The sequence below is a fragment of the Lolium perenne genome, chromosome 7, assembly GCF_019359855.2.
Source record: "Lolium perenne isolate Kyuss_39 chromosome 7, Kyuss_2.0, whole genome shotgun sequence".
NCBI classification, from domain to species: Eukaryota; Viridiplantae; Streptophyta; class Magnoliopsida; order Poales; family Poaceae; genus Lolium; species Lolium perenne.
The window spans coordinates 34,941,532-34,966,421 of record NC_067250.2 but is presented as its reverse complement, the minus strand read 5'-3'; the positions used below and the strand labels follow the sequence as shown (position 1 = coordinate 34,966,421).

The following is a 24,890-nucleotide window of genomic DNA, read 5'->3' as shown; positions in this document are numbered from 1 at the left end:
CTGCCATTCCATGTCCAATTAAATCAACGAAATATGATTACAGTGCTAGTAATTCAAGGCTGGTACATTCTTGAGAACAAAAAGGAAGGGGCCTATTTGCACCACAGATGCTTCATTTATGATACATCAAACTCCCCCATAGGTATCAGCTCAGCTGGCCAGGTAAGCACACACAGAATTTTACAGATAAGTGCGAGCACCTCAAGGAACGGTGTTGCAGAAGTACAAAATCAGGCAGAAAGGTCATGTACAAAAAGTGAGAGAACAAAAAACTCAAATCACGTCTAATTCATCAAAATGATCTACTAATGCAGAAAAATGGGGGCAAGTTTTTGTGATAATAATTTGCTGACGCGAGAAGTCAAAAATAGCCATGGGACAATTCCAACCTGCATCAGCAACAAGGAAACATTAGACACAGAAAAATGTATTAACTTTCAATTTCCATGAAACTTATTCAGTGTAGCTTTCATTTGGGAAAGCTTTTCCAAAAATAAAATGTGTTAAGATAATTGGGCACAAAAATAGAGGGTATAACAAAATAAGACAGCCCATGCTGTATTTTGCCAATCCTTTTAGTAAACCTCCAGAAAAGGATATTCCAAAGATAAAAATTTCATGTTCATGGGTGATATCTTCAGCAAGGTGATACACAAAGGAGGTCCTTGATGTGAAGTTTGATTATGCTTACCACAACATGGCCCGTAGCAGCATCAACACCTTTCCAGGAGAACATCCTTCCTGTGAATCATTCAAAATTACTAACTTCTTCATAATTTTGATTTATACAATATGTGCCATGGGAAGAAAATGGAATAAATGAAGCAATTATGTTCCGATAGTGTAAAGCAAGAACATAACATCCAAACTGAAACTCGATAGTATTGTTGCCTTAAAAAAGTTGCAACTATGTCAACACTCCACACAATCCAAAATTCAAGTAGACAGTATACTAAATACAAATACAAATGTTACTCCAACAGCCTTATAGCAATTGTGCATATTGATGATCTGAAAATGAACAGAATAATATGGTACGCTCTGTCAATTTGCAGAGAAAAATACCCATATAGTTTGGTTGAAAAATTATTATATGGTTGATCTTTTTTACCATAACTTTGTTTCTAGAGTTCACTAGGCTCTCCATTACTTTGTGTGCTAGCACTTAGTTGTGTTTTACTCGTTGTTTTAGAAACTGAGTTCAACATAACCTGTCTCTGATTACACTTCTGACGACTAGCTTTCTCATTTGATACAAGTAATAACCATTATTAAAAAATTAACGAGACAGAAGTTTATATAACGAACTTTATAACTCTGTATCTCAATGTTTCAAAAACGTCAACTGTATGCATTATATATAAAACATCTAAAAACGAAAATTGGAGTAATATACTAACACAACACACTGAGCTGGGAATGCAATTTGTAGCTAACAGGCATTTGAACAAACTGAAATGTGAATATGAGATAAGTGGCGACATACCAAAGGGCTGTAGAAGATGCTTGGGTACAGTCGTTACAGGTGCACTCCAAAACCACAGAACGAGCAGACCATAGGTTAGGACCTACAACCAGATGAATTTAATGAGACACTCCTAAGAGTACAAACGCCAAATAAAATAGATATGAACTGCAATGAAGAAGCACCTTGGTACCCAACAAAACTTTTCCATATTTGTCATGTAAAGACTGCTTCCCCTTAATGTCCGACTGTTGCACTGTAATTGGAACAAAGAAGGAAAAGATAAGTAGACGGTGCAGATTGTAAATACACAGCTTATTAATGTATGCTAATGGATGGGAATTGCTTGGGTAACAACAGCGAGTTCTTTTAGAATCTCAAACGTTCATAAATAACATTGGTAACAATTACGTGATCAGCTAATCTGGAGGAAAGATCACATCCCATGATGCAACAAGACGGTGAACCAACTACAAAGACAACAAGAGTTCATCTCTTACACTTTGAAAGTTCCTTCTCTTTAGCAACAGCGAGCCGCTTGAGCTTTGCGCACTGCGCAAACGTTGAGGGCCTGCAATAATGAATGAAGAGGGAAAATAATCGGTGAGATGGGACAACATAAAGGTTTAAAGAAGAACAATTCTATCGGAAACCCCAAATCAGAACGGGGAGGAGGGGGGAGACAGTAAGGAAACCGCCTACGTTGACAGAAGGCTGGCCTCTTTGTTGATCTCCGAAATTTCCACCCGTAATTTGAGCTGCGCGTCGCTCAATGATCCCCTCTGTAACAGGAGCCGGCAGGACAAGATTAGTTGGAACATGTCTAGCAGTCGAAATTGCACAATGCAGCAGATCCACTAATCCAAGAAAGTAGTATCTTTTATTGATAGAAGGAATCACATCCGCCTCAATTAGCCCCGAAATTGGTTTTCCAGTAAAGTCTACGGGGGAATCGGTGCCAAATTCATCTAGGGAAGAAAGAAGAGAGAAGAAGTTCCATGTGGCTGACCTTCCTGGCGAGATCGAGCATGCTGTCGAGCACATGCAGCGCGGCGACGAGGAGGAATACGAAGATGGCCATCAGAGCCATGGTCGCCGGTGTCGAGCGGGGCACCGCCGCCGCCGCCGCGCGTGGGGGGTCTGGGTGGTGGTGGTGGGTTCGTCGTGGTTGGGTCTGGCTTGTGCGCGGCGTGTGGTTCGAGCACCCGACCGAGCCAGGTAGGTGTGCCTTGTGCTCGGCGTGGAGCAATCTGAGCCGTTAGTTGCTGGGCCATCTATCACAGTTGACGGCCCAGATTGCTTGGAAAGACCAGATAGGAGCCGGAAGCACCGACCGGGGAGGCAAAAGCGAAATCCATGGCGCTGTCGAGCGCGGAGAAGAAGACGGCCGCGGAGGTGGTCGCGGCGCTGGATCTGCACCGCCACCCCGACGGCGGATTCTACCTGGAGACCTTCCGCGACCCCTCCGTCGCGCTCCCCAAGTCCGCGCTCCCACCCCAATGTAAGCCCGCCTTCGTCCTTGGATCGTTTGCTTGATCTCGCGCTGGGATTGTGCTCTCTTCGATTAGACCGGCCTGAGTCGAGTTTGAGAACTCTAGAAGCACTAGGTTTAGTGGCTTTTCGGTTCTTGCAAGTAGCTGCAGTCCATTTTGTGAACCGAGTTTGTGAGTGATGGTAATTAGTTTGATTTAGATCAGGAAGCAACGCCAATGCTTGTGACTTGTGAGTGGTGCATGACTATTCGGTCGGGGGTTCTCTCAATAGTTTCTAGCAACATCGAAATCGTTTTTTTTTTTCGAATTAAGGGGCATAGCCCCCGATTTCATTGCTGGGAATGAAACCAGATAAACATCTTCGTTTGAGATTTACAGTTCCTCCAATTCACACACTTAGGAACACTCTACTATACTTTCTGAAGAAAGACTCAGCACACGACTAGAACTTCTACCTCCAGGCAACATAAAGACAACATAAAAACGTCCATTTTTACAATCCACTGAAGATAGAGAAGGCCCGTGTCTTCTTTGGCTATATGGTTGCTCCAAGTTCTCAAATCTTAGCTGTCCGAAAAGTTTAACTCAACTTCATGATTCTCCATCCGATACTTGTGACCAAAAATTAAACTCTCCATTAATCACTTCTATTGCTTCTAAATACTCCCTTGTTTCGATTATCATGCATGGAGAAATTTATTGTTTCTCATGCTTAGATATTTTGTCGTACACGTACTGTTCTATGGTTCAGGAAAACATGCATGCCATCATTTTCTAGCTATGCACGTTGAAGATATTTTCAAACAATGATCAAAGTCTAAAATTACAAATTTATTGTGCTTGCAACTCTCTGGATTTTGGTGTGTTCTTGCACCTAAAAAATATTCAAGGTGAGAACAAATAAGAAAGTATTTTCATATTTCATATATCTTAATCGAGCATGCTTTGGAGCCTCTGTATTAATTAACCGGGACTTCTTGCTAGATCAAATACAACTGTAGAAGCAGACTTGTTATTTGCAGTCCATGTTTTAATATGATTGTAGAAATAAGATGAACATGGCCCTTACTTGGCATATATAATTTATGAGTTTCGACTTACCTCTTATGGGATTTCCTAACCCCTCAACAGGTTTGTAGATTGAAACCTTCTCTTGAAACTCCAACAAATATATTTATCCAATAATTTTTGTACAGTTTTCTACTGTAATACGGCTCTACTCAGCCATTGTTGTGCTAGTTTGAGAGGCTATGCCACACTAAACAATGGATTTAGCATCCTTGTGCCAGTGAGTCATCCTGTCAGAACAACGAAACACTGAATTATCTCTGTTAGCTCACATGAGCCATCACAACCTTAACTTTCAGATATTACAACAAATGGATAATCAACAGCCTGAATAGCTGCGACACTCTCTTGTGCATATCCATTAAATACTTTTCAAGCACCGTGCACTTTTTTTTCTTCATATTTGGCTAATATAATAGCAATTAAAGGTCACATTGATATATGAGTTTCCAAAGTAGGTAACAAGGAAACTTGTGTGTTGTCCACTTGGTTGTGCTGAGGTTTCTGAAAGAAAGCTTGTGTTAAGCAACAGTTATTTTCTAATTTATTACTTCGTGTTTAATTCTTGTAGATAAGGTGGACCGTGCTGTGAGTAGTGCAATCTATTTCCTCCTTCCTGCTGGGGAGATTGCTCGGCTTCACCGCATCCCTTGCGCTGAGACATGGCACTACTACATGGGGGAGCCTCTCACGGTCTGCAAACTCAACACAAAACAAAATTGCTGATCATTCTCTGTTTCTCTAAGCATACTTCCTGTCTAACCAATAATCTGTTTCAGGTATTTGAGGTGCATGATGATGGGCAAGTCAAAATGACAGTCGTCGGTTCCGATCTACAGGAAGGGCAGAGGCCGCAGTACACGGTCCCTCCGAATGTGTGGTTCGGTGCCTTCCTGACCCACGACATCGAGTCCTTCACCGAAGACGGCAGTGTTTTCGTCAAGACACCTGGAAGGAACCCTGACCTGCACTATTCATTCGTCGGAGTGACCTGCGCTCCAGCGTACCAGTTCGAGGACGATGAGATGGCCACCCGCGACGGCATGAAAACTTTGGGTGCTAAAGCAGAAGCTTTCATCAATTACCTTGTTCCGTCTTAGTGCAATTGCTGATGCAAGTAGCTTGTTCTTTGCTATGAATAACATCTATCTGCTAGTTTATTGAAAAAATTGTATGTATGGCATGACTTCCAGCTATTTGACTTTAGAGAGTAGTCTAGCATGGAAGTTGATGTTCATGTAATCATGTTGCTATACTTTAGTATGTCTTGCTCGTGTTTCATCTGAACAATAAAGACAATCCAGTAGTAATACTAGGTTCAGTTCGTGTGTGGTGGGTGGTGCTCTTAACCATAAACAACTACGTACCTAAATTTTAATAGAATATTGGAATCTTTCAAGTGATATCCAAATTACATTTTTTTTACTGTTGGTGCGATCACAGATGATAGTTTCTAACTGATGTTGTTGGTTCTAATTGGCTTGTGTGTTCTCATTTGATGACCGAATGGTAGCAATTGGGCTTTGTTTTTCATGAATTTTGTAATGATAAATCGTGTATTGGCTGTGTCATCTTGATATAGACGTTGAAAGATTAATAAAGTTCTTCCTTTTCAAAAGGAGGCTAAGAAGGTTAAAAGATTGGTAAAGTTTTCATAGTGCATGACCTACAGAAGGACAAAGCAATAACCAGAGGATTCTTAGCTATTTACCTACCAAGACTCCAAGAGGACGAGTGTCTTCTTCATGCCACTGCCTACCACACAAACTATTTTATAAGGAGCAAGGCTTCCCTGAACCAAAGACGACTAGCTCATTTCTCATTAATTCCATCACAGAGTCCCATTTGGTCCATTATTTGTTTCATCTTCTTTGCACTAGGGATTTGCATTTTATAGATATATAGGCATAGAAGACACCAGGAATTATTGAGAAGTTGGATCGTGTTCTAATCAATGTAGAATGGGAGCAAAAATTTCCTCTTGTAATGGTTCGTGCTCTGACTCATACGGGGTCTGATCATACACCCTTATTTTAGGAGACCCAACTCACCATGGTAATAAAAATCACTTTTCATTTGAGCTATCCTAGATGCGCCAGGATGGTTTTTATGAGATGGTTATACCGGAAATTCTCCTGTTGAAAGATGGCAAAATAAGATAAGACATCTAAGACAGGAGAGGATGGGCAAAGAATTTAAGTGGAGTCTGTAAGAAGGAGAAAGAGAGTCTGTAAAAATTTAAGTGGAATCTAAGACAGGAGAGGATGTGCAAACTTCTTCTAATAGATGAACTTGATTTAAAAGCTGAACTTACACCTCTAAGGCGAGATGAAGAGACCAAGTGGGCTCAATCGCTAAAGTTAAACATATTCAAAAAGGGGAGAATAATACGAATTATTTTCACTTATTGCTATGGAAAGCATCGAAAGAAAAAGATCTTTCAGCTTGATCAAAACGAGGGGACTATAGTAGGTCAAGAGAACCTCAAAGTCTTCATAACTGAATACTACAAACAATTATTTGGTGCGCTGGTACCTAATTGTATCAGCATGGGAGAAGAAGTCACTCATGATATCTCACAACTCAATGAGGAGGAGAGGGTAATTCTCACATCATCTTTTACAGAAGATGAGGTGTTTGAAGCGATCTCTCAAATAGAACACAATAAAACTCCAGGCTACGGAGTTTTACCAAAAGTTTTGGGACGTTAATAAAAATGATATGATGGCATTGTTCACGCAGTTGCAAATGGGGAGTTGCCATTATATAAGTTGAATTTTGGTGTTATAACATTATTACCTAAGAAGAAATATGAGAGTAGAATTGAACAATATAGACCCATTTGTCTATGAATGTTAGTTTCAAAGTTTTCACTAAAGTTGGAACTAATAGAGCAACTATGATTATGCATAAAGTAGTGCGACCTATTCAATAAGCTTTCATACCAGGAAGAAATTTCCTAGAGGGGGTAGTTATTCTCCATGAAACTATCCATGAAATTGAAAGGAATAAAATGGATGGGGTCCTTTTTAAAAAGTCATACAATAAAATTAAATGGTCATTCCTTCAACAAGCCTTGCGTATGAAGGGATTTCCACCTCAGTGGTGTCAATGGGTAGCTAGGTTTATTCAGGGTGGGAGCATATGTATTAAAGTTAAGGATGATATTGGACATTATTTTTAAACGTTGAAGGGTCTTTGGAAAGGGGATCCACTATCTCCGATAATATCGTCGTTGATATGCTAGCCATCCTTATTGCAAGGGCAAAGGAAGATGGTCGGGTTGGTGGTTTAGTGCCCCACCTAGTTAATGGTGGCATTTCAATTCTGCAATATGCGGATGCTAGTATCTTGTTTATGGAACATGACTTAGCGAAGGCCGTAAACATGAAATTAATTTTATGCTTTTTTGAACAACTATCTGGTTTGAAAATAAATTTTCACAAGAGCGAGATATTTTGTTTCGGTAAGGCTAAGGACGTAGAGAATGACTACATAAGCATCTTTGGGTGCGAATTTGGTGCTTTACCTTCCAAATATTTAGGGATCCCTATTCATTATAGGAAACTACTTAGTAAGGAATGGAAGCCAGTGGAGGATCGTTTTGTACAAAAACTTGCATCATGGTTAGGCAAAATGCTCTCATACGGAGTCCGTCTTGTCTTAATAAATTCTGTTCTAACTAGTATGCCAATGTTCCTATTGTATTTCTTTGAGATACACAAAGGGGTACAGAAAAAATCGGATTTCTATAGGTCACACTTCTTCTGGCAAAGTGATGATCTGAAAAGGAAGTATAGACCAACAAAGTGAAACATTATTTGTAGGCCAAAGGACCAACGGGATCTAGGTATCGAGGTACTTGATATAAAAAATAGATGTTTACATAGCAAGTGGCTATTTAAACTTCTTCCCGAGGAAGGAGTGTGACAAGAATTGCTACACAACAAGTACCTACGCGGCAAAACTCTCTAGCAAGTGCAAGCCAAACCAACCGATTCTCCCTTATGGAAGGGGCTTACGGGGATTAAAGATGATTTCTTTTAGCGAGAATCGTTTGTTGTGGGTAATGACATGAGAACTCGTTTTTTAGAAGATACTTGGCTTGGTGATTCACCATTATCATCTCAATATCCGGCCCTCTATAATATTATTAGACATAAAGACATCTTAGTTGGAGATGTCTTAAGTAACAGGCCGTTGAATATAGGATTCACACGTGTTCTAACAGATGATAAATGGGAAATATGGATAGGCCTCGTACGAAGACTAATGGGAGTACCTCTTACAGATGAACTAGATAGTGTTAGTGGCGCTTGACTATAACTGGTGTTTTCTCGGTCAAGTCCATGTATGCTGATTATATGAATGTGCATACAGTCTTTCTTAAAAAATACATGTGGAGAATTAAGGTACCGCTGAAAATAAAGATTTTTATTTGGTTCCTCATTAGAAAAGTGCTTCTTATTAAATATAATCTTGTAAAATGATGTTGAAATGGGTGTACTAAACGTGTGTTTTGTGGTTCTTAGGAAACTATTGACCTCCTATTTATTTTATGCTCTTTTGTCCATCTAGTTTCTCAGAGTAGTTCACTTTACTTATAATATCCCTCCTCCAGCTAAAGTAGCAAATATGTTTGGGATTTAGCTTAATGTGGTTCATAAGAAAACGAAGGCTCAAATTCACCAGGGAGTTTGTGCTTTAGTTTGAGCAATATGAAATTATCAAAACGATGTTGTGTTTAACAGAGTGCAAACCTAAATTTCTTACAGGGCGGCTTCATCAATCCACACTAAGTCGTGCCACTTTTACCTCGGTGCTAATGCTAGAAGGAGCTAGAACCACATCTCGAAGTAATTGGTTGCCAATGTCTATGTCGCCTGCGATGCAACCAAAGAAACAACCATCGTCAATCAGTTTTCGGACTTCATGGGACACCAGTAGGCTAAGCCCTAGACTTCCATTGAGAGGCTCAGTGTGTGTAGGGCCTCCAATCTGGCCCACCTACATGATCATGCCACCAATGTAGAGATCTAAGCGGAGATTGGAAAATTGTAAAAAGAAAAGGCTTTAGGCTCAGACGGGCTTCACTAGTGTTTTCTTCTCATATTGTTGGGACATTATCTCCCATGACCTTATGTGTGGGGTGATTGCCTTCACGACAGGAAAACACACAATTTCCTCATCATCAAAATTGCTGTCGTCGCCCTTAAGTATCACACAAAAAGATGGTGGCATGAAAGATTACAAACCCACCAACCTCATCCATGTTGTGACCAAGATCATCTCCAAAGCCTTAGCAATGAGGCTTCGCCCTGAAATGAATTAATGACCCTGTCTCTGAAAAGGATGTAAACAAAGATGACAGAAGAATTTTTTTGCCCAGGCCTAGTAGCCAACAAAACGATGCATTATTCTTAGATTTGTATCTTTGTATTATCTTCTGAACTGGATGTTGTACAAATTACATTTTAGTTCTGAATTACAAGGTAAAAGAATGTCTGATATGTATTATTACTCACTAACTCCATTATTTTTGCTGAGTGCATGTGCAAGACCTGGCCTCATTCAAGGAACCGGTTTATTCTTTTGTGGACATGTACGATATACATCACAGCCCTTTTAACTAACTAGTAATTTCATATATACTTTCCAACTGGGACCTCTTCGCTTGCAACATCAGAGTTACAGACATACAAGGATTGCTGCTCACTCCAGCTCTGTAAAGCTGCATGGATGCATGGACACAAGCAGAGAGCTTAACTTCAGTATTCGAGGGTACGAAGAAAACATCACCTTCCTTTGCCTTCTCTCCATGTAACATTGAGTCTACCTGAATGTCACCCTCCCCAGTCAAGACAAGGAAGATGGACAAACTCGGTGCTGAGGATATAACAACGACTTCACCTGGAGGTACAAAGCAACAGTCAACCTCAAACTCATCAGACGGGGGGCTGTAGCGTCGCACGTATGGCTGCACGGGTACCCCTTGCAGTATTTCAGGGAAAATCTGCATACAGAAGGCTCAATGATCACGGCAAGCTTGAGAATCAGAGCTCGAGCGATATATTAGACTGGTAAGTAGCATGGCTACACTGGGATCTTAACTTCTTATACTTGAACATGCACCCTATGACCCAAATCAAGATAATTAGAAGTTATAAAGGAGATCATTGTTGTAGCTCATCTAATTAAGCTCCAACGATCACAGTCAATGACCGACACAATTTTAAACCAAAAGTAAAGCCGATGGATAATTACATGCTTACTGGTAAATTTGAAATATCAAAATAAGGACCAGTAACCGTGCAACTCACCTGTTTGTATGTTAGCATAGAGCAAAGTGTTTGCACATCTCTATATTTAGGTGTCAAACCAGCACGGACAACATTGTCTGAAGTAGCCATACATTCAATGCATTCCCCAGACAAGTATGCATGTGGTTCATTGGCACCAATATAAATTGCTTCACCAGGACTGAGCTTCACATAGTTGAAGAAAAGTGCTGCTAGAACACCGACATCTTCTGGATATTGTCTCTCCAGAGATAAAACCAGTTCTTCTTTCTTTGTTAAGGTTCGAATCTGAACATCATCATTAGTAAAAGCATATTGTCAAGACTTAACAAATGCCATGTTCCATTAATATAATTTTTCAAGTACAAAATTATATTAATAATAGTGAAGCACCTATTCTTCGCAGGAAGAAAAAACCTTTTTTTGGCTAATTGATTATTCGTCAAGGATAATTTCATATAGTAAGCATAATACAAAAAAGTGTATTCCTCTAGCTATGTGAATCTTAAACTAAAGTATGATTTTTCTAGTTGCTTGCTATGCTTCCACCTAACAGTTCTTAAAATTTCATCCATAAATCTACTATTTTTTTTTTAAAAACGAGGCAAGACTTGCCATTTTCATTAATAGAGAAGAATAGGTGGCCGGTTAATTAATGGAAAAACCGGCACAAACACCAATGCCGGCCGTCATGGAACACAACTGTCGCATGGGCACACACAACCCACCGAAGCTGCACAAACACCACCGAGGCGAAGATCGTCGTCGAGGTTGCTCATCAGCGTCATCGTCATCACTCCGCATCTGAAAGACCATGCCGAAGCGGCACCGCGAGGCTCAAGCCGGCCTATGCCAAATAGATGGCTCCTCGTGTAGGGGAAAGCAGCTCCAACTTGGATGACGAGCTCCGGAGAGGGGATGCGTAAGACCCGCACCGAAGGAGAACTTCACCTGGAGCGCCCCTTGCAGGTCATCGTACGCCGCCCAATAGAAGACCTCGAAGAACAAGGAAGCTCCGACTCCATAGCAACGGAAATGTGTTACTATGCTCGGATGGAGTATACGGAGAAAATGAAACAGTAGGCTTCGCTGTTGGGGATACCGAGAGGCGAAGCTTGTCATCATTGCCGTTAAATATCGCCCAAGCCCATCCCTCTCATTATCCTTATCAATACTAAAGCACCACATCAAAATGATGGAGAATGTGTGTGGCGAGGAAGGAAACCAGATGTTGTCAAAGTTCACTAGCCTTACTTTTGAGGCTCCATCCACTACATCCAATAATGAAGATTCACTAGAGTTTTTAAGAAGACATATATGTGGTGTGCGATGCCGGAGTATCAACTTAGCTAGATGTAGAGGCAATTATTGAGCTAGAGGAAGGAAGAACATCCTTATCTTCTTACAAAGTGATGGTGGAAAAGGAAGATATATTAGAGCCAGGAGTGGTCAAGGGAGTTACATGCATCTTAAACGCTAGCATTTGTTATGACATGGTATGAATCCATCATATTATTAATTCTCTTGTACATTACTTTATTCCATCGCAACATACGGGTATTTAGCTACTGATCTAGGTGCTCAAATTATCTGTACTAATATATTTGTAAGGAGGATAACCCAAAGCATCTGCATCGACTAATGCACACATCCATATAAATCCGGGCAAAACCAGATTTGCATCGGTAGGGATGGAACCGGTTTCCCACGACCCGTGTACCCTGCAGGTAAAAACCCTATTAGGGTAAGGGGTTGTGGAAATACTGAGTACGTAATTGGGGAAATTTTAAACCCATCATGTAGAGTGAGTACAGGTATGAAACCATGTAACCCATATCCGCGTACCCATATACTTGTACTGATTATAGTGCCAAACCTTTTTTATAATGCTTATTTTATGGCATCATGTCGGTTGAATTACATCTATAGTTTTTGTGAGGTTGAGAATTTAAAGGGTATGACTATGTGTGTTTCTGTTTCACGACCTTGTGTTGTTGTTTATGACTATATGTTGATACTTATGAGAGTGCATGATTTTCCTGATGTGTTGTTGTTTATAATATGATGTCGCTTATAAATTATGATAATATGTTGATGTTTTTTACTATTTGCTTCTCAAGTACATGTGTTGCAAACCTGCATGGATATTCTAACACATGGTTACCCATTTACCTTGGACGGTGACGAGTATGGAAAAAAGTTATACCCGTCGACAAATATGGGTACGGTTCATGGGTAAGCTCAGGACCGACGGGTTAGGGTATGGGGTGTCTCCACTAGTAACCAAACCCTATGGGTGTCATCCCTACATATCGGGAACATATTGAAGACAATTCCATATCACACTACCCGATATAGATACAATAGCTCTAGAATTATCCGTATTTCGTAGGTGCACATGATAATTAAAGAAAAGTTTTGACAAGTTAATGCCACAAAAATATAAATGCCCCCCATAATTCTAAATTAATAAATATTTTACCTTGCTCGAATCATTGAGGCGGTACTTCAATTTATTAATTGCTTCAGAAGCTGCTTCTTTACTTGATGCCATTAGCTTAGTGAACGCCGATCGCAGAAGGGATCTTACGTCATTACCCCCATGATATCCTTTAAAATTTATAAGCTTCTTTGCATCTTCACGTCCAATTAACCCTACAACTTCAGGTACAGTCCTTATAACATCCTTGAGCTCCTTCAAAATGGTATAAATAGCATGTTACTTTACAAGTAAAGGTATAAGATATCTAAAACACAGAACTGCAAATAAAACCTCCATTCCTTTTCAAACAAAAGAACTCCATTACTTCAATTAAAGATTAATCTCACCTTTTACCTCCTAGTTATGCATTTGTGATACTAAATTACCCCGTCAAGTAATCTCATATTTTACCGCCATATCACCCCTATGCCGACGGTTGCTGGGTCGTATGCATCAATTGATGCAAAAGCAGGGGCTTCCCCATTTTAGAAAAAAAATTGCAGAGAAAAAATAAATGTAAACCAAAAATAAAGCTTTGAGGAAATTCACGAGGAGCAATGACCAAGAAAACCACACCTTTATTAGACTGGACATAGTTTCCTACAACTATGCCTGGGATGTCTCCTTCGATAACCACACTGTTTAAAAAAAACTTGAGACAAAAGATTTGCCCGTTCCATTGATTAAGAAGATAGTTGCCTGGTTATGTACAGAAAACCGAGCAAAAATGGTACATCAGCGACACACATATGTTGGTCCCGAGAGAATGCAAGCGGCTATAGATGACACCGTACCACACGTGAACCGCCGCTCCAGCACCCACATGGGCCCTGAGGCCACGCACCCGCCGACTACTCTGTCATTATCTCCTTCGATGACCACACTATGAATCCTCTATCATTCATTATCTCTATCAGATCAGTGTCTACTCTTGCACTCCAACCCAGTAGGCCCTCCAAAGCCTAAGTATTTTAGATTCGCGAACTTCTGGATCGACATGCCTACTACTCATATCCATGTGGTTGCGAGCCTAACGAAAAAACATTTTCTATGTGGCAAAGTTCCATCTCACGTTGGGTCTCGAAATCATTTTGCAAAACGACATGGCTCAATACCTTAGGGCTCTCTCCCCTCTTGTACCAAGCTTCGTCTCAAATTCAAAAGAAGGGTTATTACTCTGGCGGTTTTGCAAAGATCCAAGTAGTGCCACTTTTACCTCGGTGCTAATGCTAGAAGGAGCTAGAACCACATCTCGAAGTAATTGGTTGCATTTGTCTATGTCGCCTGCGATGCAACCAAAGAAACAACCATCGTCAATCAGTTTTCGGACTTCATGGGACACCAGTAGGCTAAGCCCTAGACTTCCATTGAGAGGCTCAGTGTGTGTAGGGCCTCCAATCTGGCCCACCTACATGATCATGCCACCAATGTAGAGATCTAAGCGGAGATTGGAAAATTGTAAAAAGAAAAGGCTTTAGGCTCAGACGGGCTTCACTAGTGTTTTCTTCTCATATTGTTGGGACATTATCTCCCATGACCTTATGTGTGGGGTGATTGCCTTCACGACAGGAAAACACACAATTTTCTCATCATCAAAATTGCTGTCGTCGCCCTTAAGTATCACACAAAAAGATGGTGGCATGAAAGATTACAAACCCACCAACCTCATCCATGTTGTGACCAAGATCCTCCAAAGCCTTAGCAATGAGGCTTCGCCCTGAAATGAATTAATGCCCTGTCTCTGAAAGCCAGAGTACCATCATCAAAACTAGGATCCTCCATGAAACTCAATATACATCAAGGGTAAGAATACGCATTCATCCCAATAATTCGCGTCTTGTGGTCAGGCTTGATATTGCCAAAGCAACTCCCTTAATGACATCCCTAATCCCCTAATTATCCATGCAGAGGACTTCAACATAAGGAGACTTGATGTCTTCCTTTGTCTTTGACTTGTCTATCGACCCCTGTAGCGGCTCCTTCACCTAGTTACCGAGGCAAGCATCCTCATTCTACTACCGGCAAGATACTACAACATCATAATATCCATGTATGTTGATGGCACAATCATTTTCCTTTGGCCGATGAGGGAGGGCATCAAGAACCTAGCCCACGTCATCCACCTTTCGCCAGGTTGCTGGATTATGCACCAATATTCCCACGAGCTTCATCACGCCTATCAGGTGTGAGAACCTTGATGTATCGACTTTATTTTTTCATGATTTTCACGCTTCCAAAGTCGAGTTCCCAATCAAATAATTGGGCCTACAGATCTCCATTGGCAAAAGGGTGGGTATTCAAGCTAATATGAAAAAAAAAACTTCTAACAAGGTATCGGCTTATAAAGGGTGATACATCGTTGTGGCAGGGAGGTCGACCCTATCAAATCTACACAGCCATCATACCAAACCCACCTGTTTATGGCTCTCCGAGTAAGTATAAGTTCCATTAGGCCTTCAATGAAAGGTGCAAAATCTTCCTTCGGGGCAGGTAAAGAAGATGTTACAGGTGTGAAATGCAAGGCCAACCGGGCTCGCGTCCATCTCTCCAAAAATCTGGGGGTTCTAGAAATTATGGACATTTTTTCGAGGGGGCTTCGGCTGAGTTGGCTTAATTTGGCGCCACCAGAAGTCACCGCACAAGCCTCTAGTGGGACTCTCCACACCTTGTGACGACATGGACCATCAACTCTTTGACACTTGCACTACAATCACAATCGGATATGGATGCACTTCAAAATTTTAGAAGTCACATTGGCTTAAGGAGACACCACTGTAGTTATCGGTGCCTCTGCTATACGCCTCCTCCCTCTGCAAGAACAAGACAGTGACGCTAGCGTAGACCATGAAACTTGGATGCTTGACCTTCACCTCGAGAAGATCTCTGTTATCCAGCTTGATGAACTCAATCACCCTCTGGAGGAAGCCACGATACATTGATCTTATACCCATAACCCTGACCGAGATATCCTAGAACCACAATTCCAGTGGCCTTTGCTCGACAGCCTCAGCTTCTACGGCACAATTCATGGGATTGGCTACACGTGACTCTCATATCATCGTCTGGACAACCCCCCCCCCCCCCCCCCCCACCCACACACACACACACACAAAAGTCTAAAACTTTTTCTTGGGTTGGCACCCATAGTAGACTCTGGACTATTTTGGGGCTCTCATAACTTCGAACCCTAGCTTAGAAAAATAACAAGTCTAAGGAAGGGTGACTCTAATAAGTAATAAGTAGCAGGAATTTGAAATTACGATAGGGCTATCTTGCTTATCCATCAATTAGTTAGCAACATGATATCAAAATAACAAGATTCTTCGAACTAGGGCTCCTGGTTACACGAGCATGTGTGCCTACCACCGCAGTTCTCAATTAGAGGATAAAGATCAACAAAGTGAGTACAATTAGGTATTTTATCAACTTGGCAAGGCAGCCAATGCAGCACCCGAGGTACCACATCCGCATTGATTTAGCAATGGAATGAATGATTAGTGTCCAAAAACCTATCACGGTTGGTCCTGGTAGTAACAAATAGAAGCTTAATTTAAGGAGCGAGTAGACATGTTTTGTTTTGTTTTGGATGGTTGATACTTGATACATGTATCAATCCTTTGCGACTCATAATCTTCTATAAGACTTAAAATTTGAACGAGGTAACAAAATGCCTCGTGTCGATGTAGAGGCTGGGGCATAGTCTCATTTTCGAAAAATCAAGAGCAAATGGGCAGGTATGGGCAACATAGACTATGCTAGTCCTATCTTTGTTTTTTGAGAAACACAGTTCAAACGCAGACGCTTACATATACGCGCATACACTCAACCATATGAATGCACACACGTATACCCTACCCCTATGAGCATCTTCGAAAGACTGAGCTGTCGGATTGGATCTTGAAATTGACGAAGTCACCACAGATGCCTCGCTGTCGACGGGAACGCCGCCTCCCCCTGAATGAATATTCCGGTTTTATGAGCACGCAGATGTCAAACCTAGTATTTAAACTATGGTAGGCTGAAGGTACAACCACCCTTCTAACCACCCAACCTCAGTTAGTTCTCTATGCTAGTCCTATCTTTAGACATAACCAATATCTTATCTACTTGCAAACTTGATTCGCCCCACCACAGGTGCAACCTTTTCCTCTTGCACTCGATCTGAAAGTACAAAGTGCAAATCACCACGGAGCTAAAAAATTGCAGTGTCTGACTTTGTTTTTTTTTTTTTGAAAAAAAGATCACTACATAATAGTTAACATACACGGATAACGATGCTCCAGGGACCACAAACAATTTGCAGCAAATCTGATTTCTCCTTAATTACGCCACCTTGTAATAGCATTCGGACAGTAGTTTAAGACTATCCACAATGAAAGTATCATAGGTAGTATCATGCATTTCATGCATGCCAAATGCTGATGTGGCAGTGTAATTAAGGATGAGAGCGAGGGTACTAGTATCATAGGTAGATACCGTATCATAGCACATACTACTAGAAAAATTTAATGTCAAGTAAATCTTGTACATATATTTGCATTGAGATTCTATAAAACAATTAATATATCGAGACTATGATACTACTATATGATACCATGCATTATGGAGATAATAACATGTAGTAGTATCATACGCATGATACTTCTATATGATACTATGCAATGTGACTAGTCTAAGAGCAATTCAACTTATTATTGCTCAAAGTGCAATTTTCTTCCAGAAAATGCTAAAACTTTCTGTCTCGATGCTTTGATGTAAAGGAGACTATTGAAACTTAGAACTTTAAACATGCAACTACTAGAGTAATGCTATACACACGACGTTTTTCTTATGATTTCCATACGACATGGGCTCACACATGCATCACGGAAGCATCATTGTTTTTTTTGTCTCAGCAGAATAGGAACTAGGAATCAGATTGAGTAAGAATGGGAATTTTATCCATGGATATCCGGCCCAACAGGCATGGGTATGGTGGGTTGATTATGCCCACGAATTTTATGGGGTGGATATCCAATAACTCATGGAACGGGCATGAATAGAGATTTTGCCCCATGGATATCCAATAGATATCCGGCTAGGATGCGGGTCTCACATGTCAGTGAGATATGGGATTTTACCTAGCCTAGATGCCCTCTTTTGAGGACAAAATCACCAAAAGCCCGCTAATTGTAACACGCAGTCCGGCTCTCCTCCGCCTAGGAGACGCACCGGGCAGTGGGCGGTGGGCTTGCTCGCATCTCGTCTCACTTCCTCCTTGTCCTATTCATTGCACACATAATTATTGTGGAAATGCTACGGAAATTTTGTCGAAATGCTAATAAATATCGTTGTTATGCTCTAATATGTTATGTTCATGTACATAGTTCGTAAACACATGGATACCCATGGATATCCGGATATCCGACGGATTTGGATTTGGAGCGAGAGCCATGCCCATGGATACTTTCGTGGGCGGGCAGAGAGGGGATGGTGGATTTGGGTATAGATCTGGTTTTGGTATATCCGTCCAAACCCTCTCCATTACCATCTATTTTTTTACATGATCCATTGCCATCCTTAAGATTGAGCCACGTCTGAGTCTACATCAATCGGACAAAAAAAGGTTATATTTGAGGCACTTTTAAACTAATTTTTTACTTCCTGTTTTGACTTCTGCAAAGGTCATTAAATAGACCGTCTGATTTATCCATAAAACCTCCCAAAGATGAGCCTTCATCTTAATTACTCCAGAAGAAAAAAACTATAGTAAGGTGTATATTATTATTGTATTAAATGGAGGTAGTATAAATGAAGTACATTATACTACCTCCTGTTGAGATTCGAATGCACTTCAGCCTAAATTAGTCGACGGTTCAGGCACGCATGTTTTGCCAATGTTATACGTATAAAATATGTGCAGTGCAACAGGTGGGCAACTATTTTGTTAGTTAATAGAAGCCAAATCTTTTGCCTTCATTTTATAAAGAAAAACAGTGAAACAGGAAGAAAACAATCAGTGTTCGCCAATAAGAGGGCAAAACAATGACCAATGTGTATGAGTTGACATTTCGATGTGACTGTGCCATGCATGTTATGGTGCATGTGCGCACGTCTTCATGCTCAAGAAAATATCCATAATATCTTACAATTATTTTGGGAATGCATAATATCTTCCAGTGATACGGGACTTCCATAATAAGAGTCTGAACCACTGTCCAGAGCATGGAGAGATATAATTAAAGAATCATGCTCACTCCAAACTAAATTAATCAAGGAACCAACTCTTAGCAATGCCCCCCATTTTTTATCGAACACGAGTCTGAACGTGTGATACACGTGCTATTAGAAAAGATTTGCATATTTCAAGTTGACGACATGTACACTTCCTACAGAGATTCCGGTGGATTTCACTAAAGTAGTCGAGTTCATGCACACATAGGGGCGACTAGGGTTCTCTCCCCCCTCCTGCTCCCCTTCCCTCACCGCCGCCTCAGAAGGGCTCCGGGCAAGCCCGGCGGCCTGCAAGTGAAGTTGGCGGCGAGGATATCCTACTCCGCATGCGGAGGGTTTCAGATGACGAGGCGGTGGTCATGTGCGGAGAGGCGACGTCAACCATGCAGCCAGTGATGTTGCTAACAGGTGCCACGGCCGTGTGGGTGACATGGCAACGCTCAAGTCTTTGTTCTTGTCTTTTGGTTCTCTCCTCCCTCGGCACAAAAACTAGATGGGGAGCCGGTGGGGCGAACCAGGCCCGGGAGAAATCCTTGGCCGCTGACCACGATGGCGGCGGCGCTTTGGGCGATGTTTGCCTTCTTGGAAACCCTGCGAAGGTCCCATCTCCCCACCTCTACCTCCGTCCGCGTGAAATCTCAAAATCCGTCGGATTGGACGGCGTCGGCGCCATGGGTGTCGTTCCCTCATTGGAGGCACCATCGATGTTAGTTGGTGAGCGCTGCCATGCTTGGAGGGATCAGATGGTTGTGTGGTTGAAGCGTCTCTACTCGGCTACGCTACAACTTCGTGTTCTCTTGATGCTCCCAAGTTTCCCCTTTTTCCGTCTTGGGTGTCATTGGTTGAAGTTGTAAGCATCACTAGTGTGCTCTTCCCAGCTAGGAGATCTATGTGGTCTAGTCTTCCATAGTGGTCTCTTAGATGGCACCTCCCCGTGTTCCAGGGTGAATGTCTCCTCGTCTCGTCTGGCGGTACAACACCCTTCGATCTACGACGAGAAGGCAGGGGCCGTTGGGGGGGGGGGGGGGGGGGGGTTGACTTTCCTAAGTTGGCGAGATGATCATATAGTGCTGCCCTCAATGTCGATTGGTTGATCTGCTACTGCCGTTTGCTTCTGTCTCGGGTTCGAGTGAGGAGGACTTCGCCTGCTTCAAGTTGAGCTGATCATATAGTGCTGCCCTCAATGTTTTCTCAAGTACTATCTGAATGCCAGTACACAGTGACATAGGAAAGGAGAATGCAACTTTTTTTAGTGTGTCATCTCAATAAAACAAAAAGAAAACAATGTTAGTGTTCCGCTTGTTGATAGTATTAGAAATACCATTGCGCTACTAGGACAGCTCAAACTACTCCACAACCTGTTCATCAAGAACATTACATATGATTATTTATTTATTTATCACTGCATATAATTTTTGCAAAGGCCACTAATAAAATAAACCTTATACCTCCCTCGTGCTAACTAATTTATCAATAGAAAAAACTTCCTATGATGGGCTTCCATCATCTTAGCTAGTCTATCCGATCCCTCGTGTTAACTAATTTATGCATAGAACCTTGAAATGAATGATCGAACTTTTAACTCATCATGTTACTTTGTCTTAACAGCTACCCCATTTGGGTAGAAGGAAAGAATAATTAATCCAGCTGACTCCGAATGTGGAAGTTAAAGAGGCTCATTCTTAGCATAGCAGTAGCAGATCGGAGTACTCGTAGTAGTATTTGTTTTAGTAAGTAAACTGTACTTCCTACCGAGATTCCGGATCCTCTCTTTTAATTCGTGGATAATACTCATATGTAAACGTGCAACAAGGAAAAAGAAAACCATGTGATAGGGGACAAGACGATGGGTGCGAGCCGGTGACATTGCGAGCGTTAAACAACACGGACCTCGATGCCGGCGAATCCGAAGAGCGCATGGAACTCGGTCACGGCGATGGCCATCTCCGGCTTGTGGTTGGCGTCCTTGTATGTGGCCGGGCGCAGCGCGTGCAGCAGCTCCGCCAGGCCCTTGTCCGGGTGCGCCTGGATGGACAGCGGCTTGGCCACCGACAGCACCTGCAACAGGGACACGTACGGCGTCTTGATCACAGCGTTCAGCGCGGGACGAAATGAGCAAGAGCGCGAGCAGAGCTGACGGAGAGTACCTTGAAGAGGAACGGGAGGTCGCCGGCCCAGCGCGCTGCGACGTCGGGGCCGAGCGCGCCAGGATTCCGCGCGAGCCAGTCGCGGAGAAGCATCCCGCCGGGGAGCACCGTGGAGGGCGCGGAGGGGTGGGTGCCTATCCAGAGCTCCGCGTAGGGGAGGGTCTGATCGACGCCGGCGCCAGAGAGCCGCGCGACGAGGGAGGCGTCGCCGCGGTGGCCCCACTCGTAGTGCTGCACCCTTCCCTGCAGCCGCGACGGCGGCGACGCCTCGGGCGCTGGCCCAACAGTCGGGGACGGGAGTGGTGAGTTCTGCATTTCGGAGGGGCGAGCGGTTGAGCGAGTTGGCGTGAGGTTTTGGGAGGGATGGAACTGAGCGGGGAGACTGATCGTCGGAATTTAAAGAGGTGGAGGGAAGAATTGGGGTGTAGGGAGACGACTGGGCGTGGGCGCACTTGAGCGACTATTCTTTATGGAAAATGCTGTCTTACCCCCGGGGGAACGCTCTCGCGTCCTCCGGCTAGAGCGCCGTTGGATGCATCTGCATCGGCGATCCACAGCGTTCCACGTCGCTCCCTACATCCCTCGTTGGAGACGTTTCCAGACACAGAACCCTCGCATTTATTTCAGGGTCTATCCTGTCCTGCTCGCTTGCGGAGCAACGCGTGGCGATGGCGAGGCGATTTCGGGGCGACGCCGACGCCGGAGAACGGCGCCGCCGCGCCGTACGCGCCACCGCTGGTTAGTCCCCCGTCGTTTGCCCAGTTTTTTCGCAGCTTTTAGTGGTTCCTCTTCCCGTTGTAAACCCCATCCGTTTGAAACCCTACCTTACGCTGGACCTCCGCAGGCTTGCCGGAGTAAGTAGCAGGTCGACGAGATCCTCTCTAGGCGACGCCTATACCGGTGAGATTTCCTTCCTCACATCCCGTGCTCCCTTCCTGTGAGATTTTGCTCCCGTGCTCCCTTCTCGTGTAGACTTGACGCTGTTCATCTGTGTTCCGTAGGATTTGGTCTCAAGCAGCTGTCTCCACCGTCTTGTAAGGTCGATCTCCGGTGGAATAAGTGCTTCCTCGCCTTCAACAAAATGGAGGTGAGATCGATTTTCTTGTCAGGTGCCTACTATGTGGACGTTTTGTACATTTTTGCTACACTGTGTGCTAATGAGTTTGCTAATTTCGACATATCTGCTACATTTCTTGGTTGCAATGTTCTCACCTGCTTTCAAATGCAGGATAATCTGCTTTCAGTTGCATGAATTTTGTGTTGTTTGTTTGTTCATGTTCTACTTATGCTTGTTGTGCTACAGTTTAGCAAAATATGCTTCTATTTTTGTTCAATTTATACTTATGCTGCTATGTCTGCTGCTATATATGTTCATGTTGTTTCTGTCCAATACATCCCCATGTTTTTGATGCTTTTGTCTAGCACTATCTGCATTTTTTATTGTTTCTATGAAAAAATTAACTATTATAGGTTTCCTTTGTATGCTGCATTTGTGTTTTTAAGATATGTGTTTTACTTGTCTATGTTTTTTTGGTTTGGTTTCTGCGGGGTGGTACCAAGGTGCCGGGTATTATTTGCTCGAAGCAGCCTTCGAAGTCCACTTCGAAGGATCGTTTTACTGCGAAGCGTTTGCGTGCTATTGCTGGCAAGATGGATTCAGACAAGAGAGAAATCATTGAACAGAAGAGTGCCTTTAGATGTTGTTGAATGTGTCGCCTTTCAACATACCCAATGAGTTAATTGACTATGTTGCCCAGCATACATCCCCTGCTTTGCGTGAGTTCAAGGTTGGGAAGAATCGGATTGTGTTTACAAAAGATATGGTCACCAAGGTGTTTGGGATAGTTTTGGGATGCAAACCAGTTGTTCCTTTGAAGAGGAGTGAGCAAAGCAATCTTCGTGATGTCTACAGAGGTTCCAATCCCAGACCAGATATACCCACAACCATAAAGATCCTTAGAGAATGTGATATAACAGATGAAGAAAGTATAGTTAGGTCCTGGGACCTTCTCTGCATGGCTAATCTTGTCGACCCAACGAGCAGCAATCATGTCAGCATGGACTACTTGGGTAGCATGTCTGATCCATCCAAAACTCATGAGTATGCGTGGGACGAATACATCCTGGATTTGTCTATGAAAGAAGTGAATAAGATGCACAAGAAGCGGGTGAAGCCTTTGGCTTTCAAGGGAGAAGGGTCAAAGTTTGAGTACTGGAATTTCTGGACCGTTTGCTATTCTTGGGGTATGGTTCCTTTTTTGCAGTACTGGGTTTTATGTACTTTTCTATTTAGTTATTTGTATTTGGTGTCTAACTTTTACTTTTTCTTTGGTTTGCTGTTTTGTCGCATATTGTGTACATGGATCATGTCGAGTTCCCTCCAAATAATCATGTAATGGACTACTCCCTACCAAGAGTTTGTCATGTAAAATGCAGTGACTTTGAGTTTGCAGTTGTAAACGACCTTGATAGGTTGAGTCTGAATAACAAGAAAGTTTTTGGGAGGCGTCCGGTAAGATTTTTTACCACCATGCAGCATATATTTTCTTGTCTCTTTTTTGCAGTTCTTCTTTTGCTATCCAGTAGCACATATGAATAATTTTCTGCTGCTATATGGATCTGTTTTTGTGGTTGCAGTTTCTTGATTTTGCGAAAACACCATACAATGTTGTTGCATCAGAACCTATCGATGTCCCTGAAGTTAACCCATCAGCTTCTCTGAATGAATGGATTGTTTTCCCTAGCAGGCCAGGAACTTGAGGTATTTTTTGTGCTGCAATTGACTTTTGTTTTGCTGTTTTCATATATCTAGAATGCTACATTTTTCAGAACTTTATTTTTTGATTCAACATCCCATGCCATTTTTGCTCCTTTTTAGCATGTGTTGCTGCAATATTATTGCACATCTGCTACATTATATTATTCTTTGTTGCTACTTCAGTTGTACATTTTTGGTCCAACATGTTATTATATCTTAGCTTTTTCCAACTGTTTCTGCTGCAACTCAATATACTTTTTTCAAATTTTTACTTCTGCATTGTTTATCCATATGAGCTACATTAGTTTCATGAAGTTGCTAATTTATTTTCATTTGGTCATTATCAGGTACCAGATCGCTACAAACATTTGCATGAGAAGCACAAGGCCATTTTCGCTGCTGATGTAGATGTAGCAACGAAGAACCTTGCTATATGTTTGAAACCCGGACATCTTGCTAGATCAAATACAAGCAGACTTGTTGTTTTTATTTACATTTACGACTTGCCTCTTATGGGAGTTCCTAACCCCTCAACAAGTTTGTAGAATTGAAATTCTCAACAGACATAATTTCTGTTGTTCACAAAATCCATCAGTTAGTGCTAGTTTTAAACCGTGGGGTGGATCCTCTGATTTATGTCGTAAGAAAAACAAAATGCTTGCCTCTTACATTTTTTTGTATGGTTTTCCATATTTTTATATGACTCTAGTCAGCAATTTATTTACTTTTGCAAGAAGGATCCAGATATATTGTAGAAGTTCACAAGAAGTACAAAGCACCCAAAAGTAATAAAAATACATCAAGGTCCTTGGACCACCTAACGACCACTAGTGTCGTTAGACAAGCCGCCGACGCGACGTTGTTCCCGCTCCCTTACCGGAGCCGGTTGATGATGTTGCTACCTACCGTTCTGGTTGATGATGCTGTTGTTACTTGTGAGTTTGGGGGCTATGACACATATAAAC

General features: G+C 42.2%; 3 protein-coding genes across 3 annotated transcripts; 1 reads left to right on the top strand and 2 right to left on the bottom strand.

The window, feature by feature from the left end:
* Positions 1-67: 67 nt before the first annotated feature.
* LOC127317844 (protein GET1) lies at positions 68-2,673 on the bottom strand. Its single transcript, XM_051348441.2, has 7 exons — positions 2,475-2,673; positions 2,168-2,247; positions 1,966-2,036; positions 1,651-1,721; positions 1,487-1,568; positions 692-741; positions 68-389 (listed from the first exon to the last, which is right to left on the bottom strand). The coding sequence occupies exons 1-7, from the start codon at positions 2,553-2,555 to the stop codon at positions 306-308; spliced, it is 519 nt and encodes a 172-aa protein (XP_051204401.1). The 5' UTR covers positions 2,556-2,673; the 3' UTR covers positions 68-305.
* Positions 2,674-2,765: 92 nt separating this feature from the next.
* Positions 2,766-5,347, top strand: LOC127317843 (uncharacterized). Its single transcript, XM_051348440.1, has 3 exons — positions 2,766-2,966; positions 4,598-4,719; positions 4,806-5,347. Exons 1-3 carry the CDS (start codon positions 2,822-2,824, stop codon positions 5,124-5,126), a joined length of 588 nt encoding a protein of 195 aa, XP_051204400.1. The 5' UTR covers positions 2,766-2,821; the 3' UTR covers positions 5,127-5,347.
* Positions 5,348-9,547: 4,200 nt separating this feature from the next.
* Positions 9,548-21,513, bottom strand: LOC127313470 (mannose-6-phosphate isomerase 1-like). The gene is made up of 5 exons (XM_051343975.2): positions 21,168-21,513; positions 20,911-21,078; positions 12,808-13,020; positions 10,347-10,613; positions 9,548-10,039 (listed from the first exon to the last, which is right to left on the bottom strand). The coding sequence occupies exons 1-5, from the start codon at positions 21,480-21,482 to the stop codon at positions 9,656-9,658; spliced, it is 1,347 nt and encodes a 448-aa protein (XP_051199935.2). The 5' UTR covers positions 21,483-21,513; the 3' UTR covers positions 9,548-9,655.
* Positions 21,514-24,890: the final 3,377 nt, after the last annotated feature.

Excerpts from the sequence above, each read along its gene's own strand:
- LOC127317844 (XM_051348441.2), bottom strand. The coding sequence starts at position 2,555 with ATGGCTCTGATGGCCATCTTCGTATTCCTCCTCGTCGCCGCGCTGCAT. Across the intron at positions 1,569-1,650 it reads AAGTTTTGTTGGGTACCAAG|GTCCTAACCTATGGTCTGCT; the intron begins GTGCTTCTTCAT and ends ATCTGGTTGTAG. Across the intron at positions 390-691 it reads CTGCTACGGGCCATGTTGTG|GTTGGAATTGTCCCATGGCT; the intron begins GTAAGCATAATC and ends TTGCTGATGCAG.
- LOC127317843 (XM_051348440.1), top strand. The coding sequence starts at position 2,822 with ATGGCGCTGTCGAGCGCGGAGAAGAAGACGGCCGCGGAGGTGGTCGCG. Across the intron at positions 2,967-4,597 it reads GTCCGCGCTCCCACCCCAAT|ATAAGGTGGACCGTGCTGTG; the intron begins GTAAGCCCGCCT and ends TAATTCTTGTAG. Across the intron at positions 4,720-4,805 it reads ACATGGGGGAGCCTCTCACG|GTATTTGAGGTGCATGATGA; the intron begins GTCTGCAAACTC and ends AATCTGTTTCAG.
- LOC127313470 (XM_051343975.2), bottom strand. The coding sequence starts at position 21,482 with ATGCAGAACTCACCACTCCCGTCCCCGACTGTTGGGCCAGCGCCCGAG. Across the intron at positions 21,079-21,167 it reads ACCTCCCGTTCCTCTTCAAG|GTGCTGTCGGTGGCCAAGCC; the intron begins GTACTCTCCGTC and ends TCCCTGTTGCAG. Across the intron at positions 13,021-20,910 it reads TCGGATTCGCCGGCATCGAG|GAGCTCAAGGATGTTATAAG; the intron begins GTCCGTGTTGTT and ends ACCATTTTGAAG.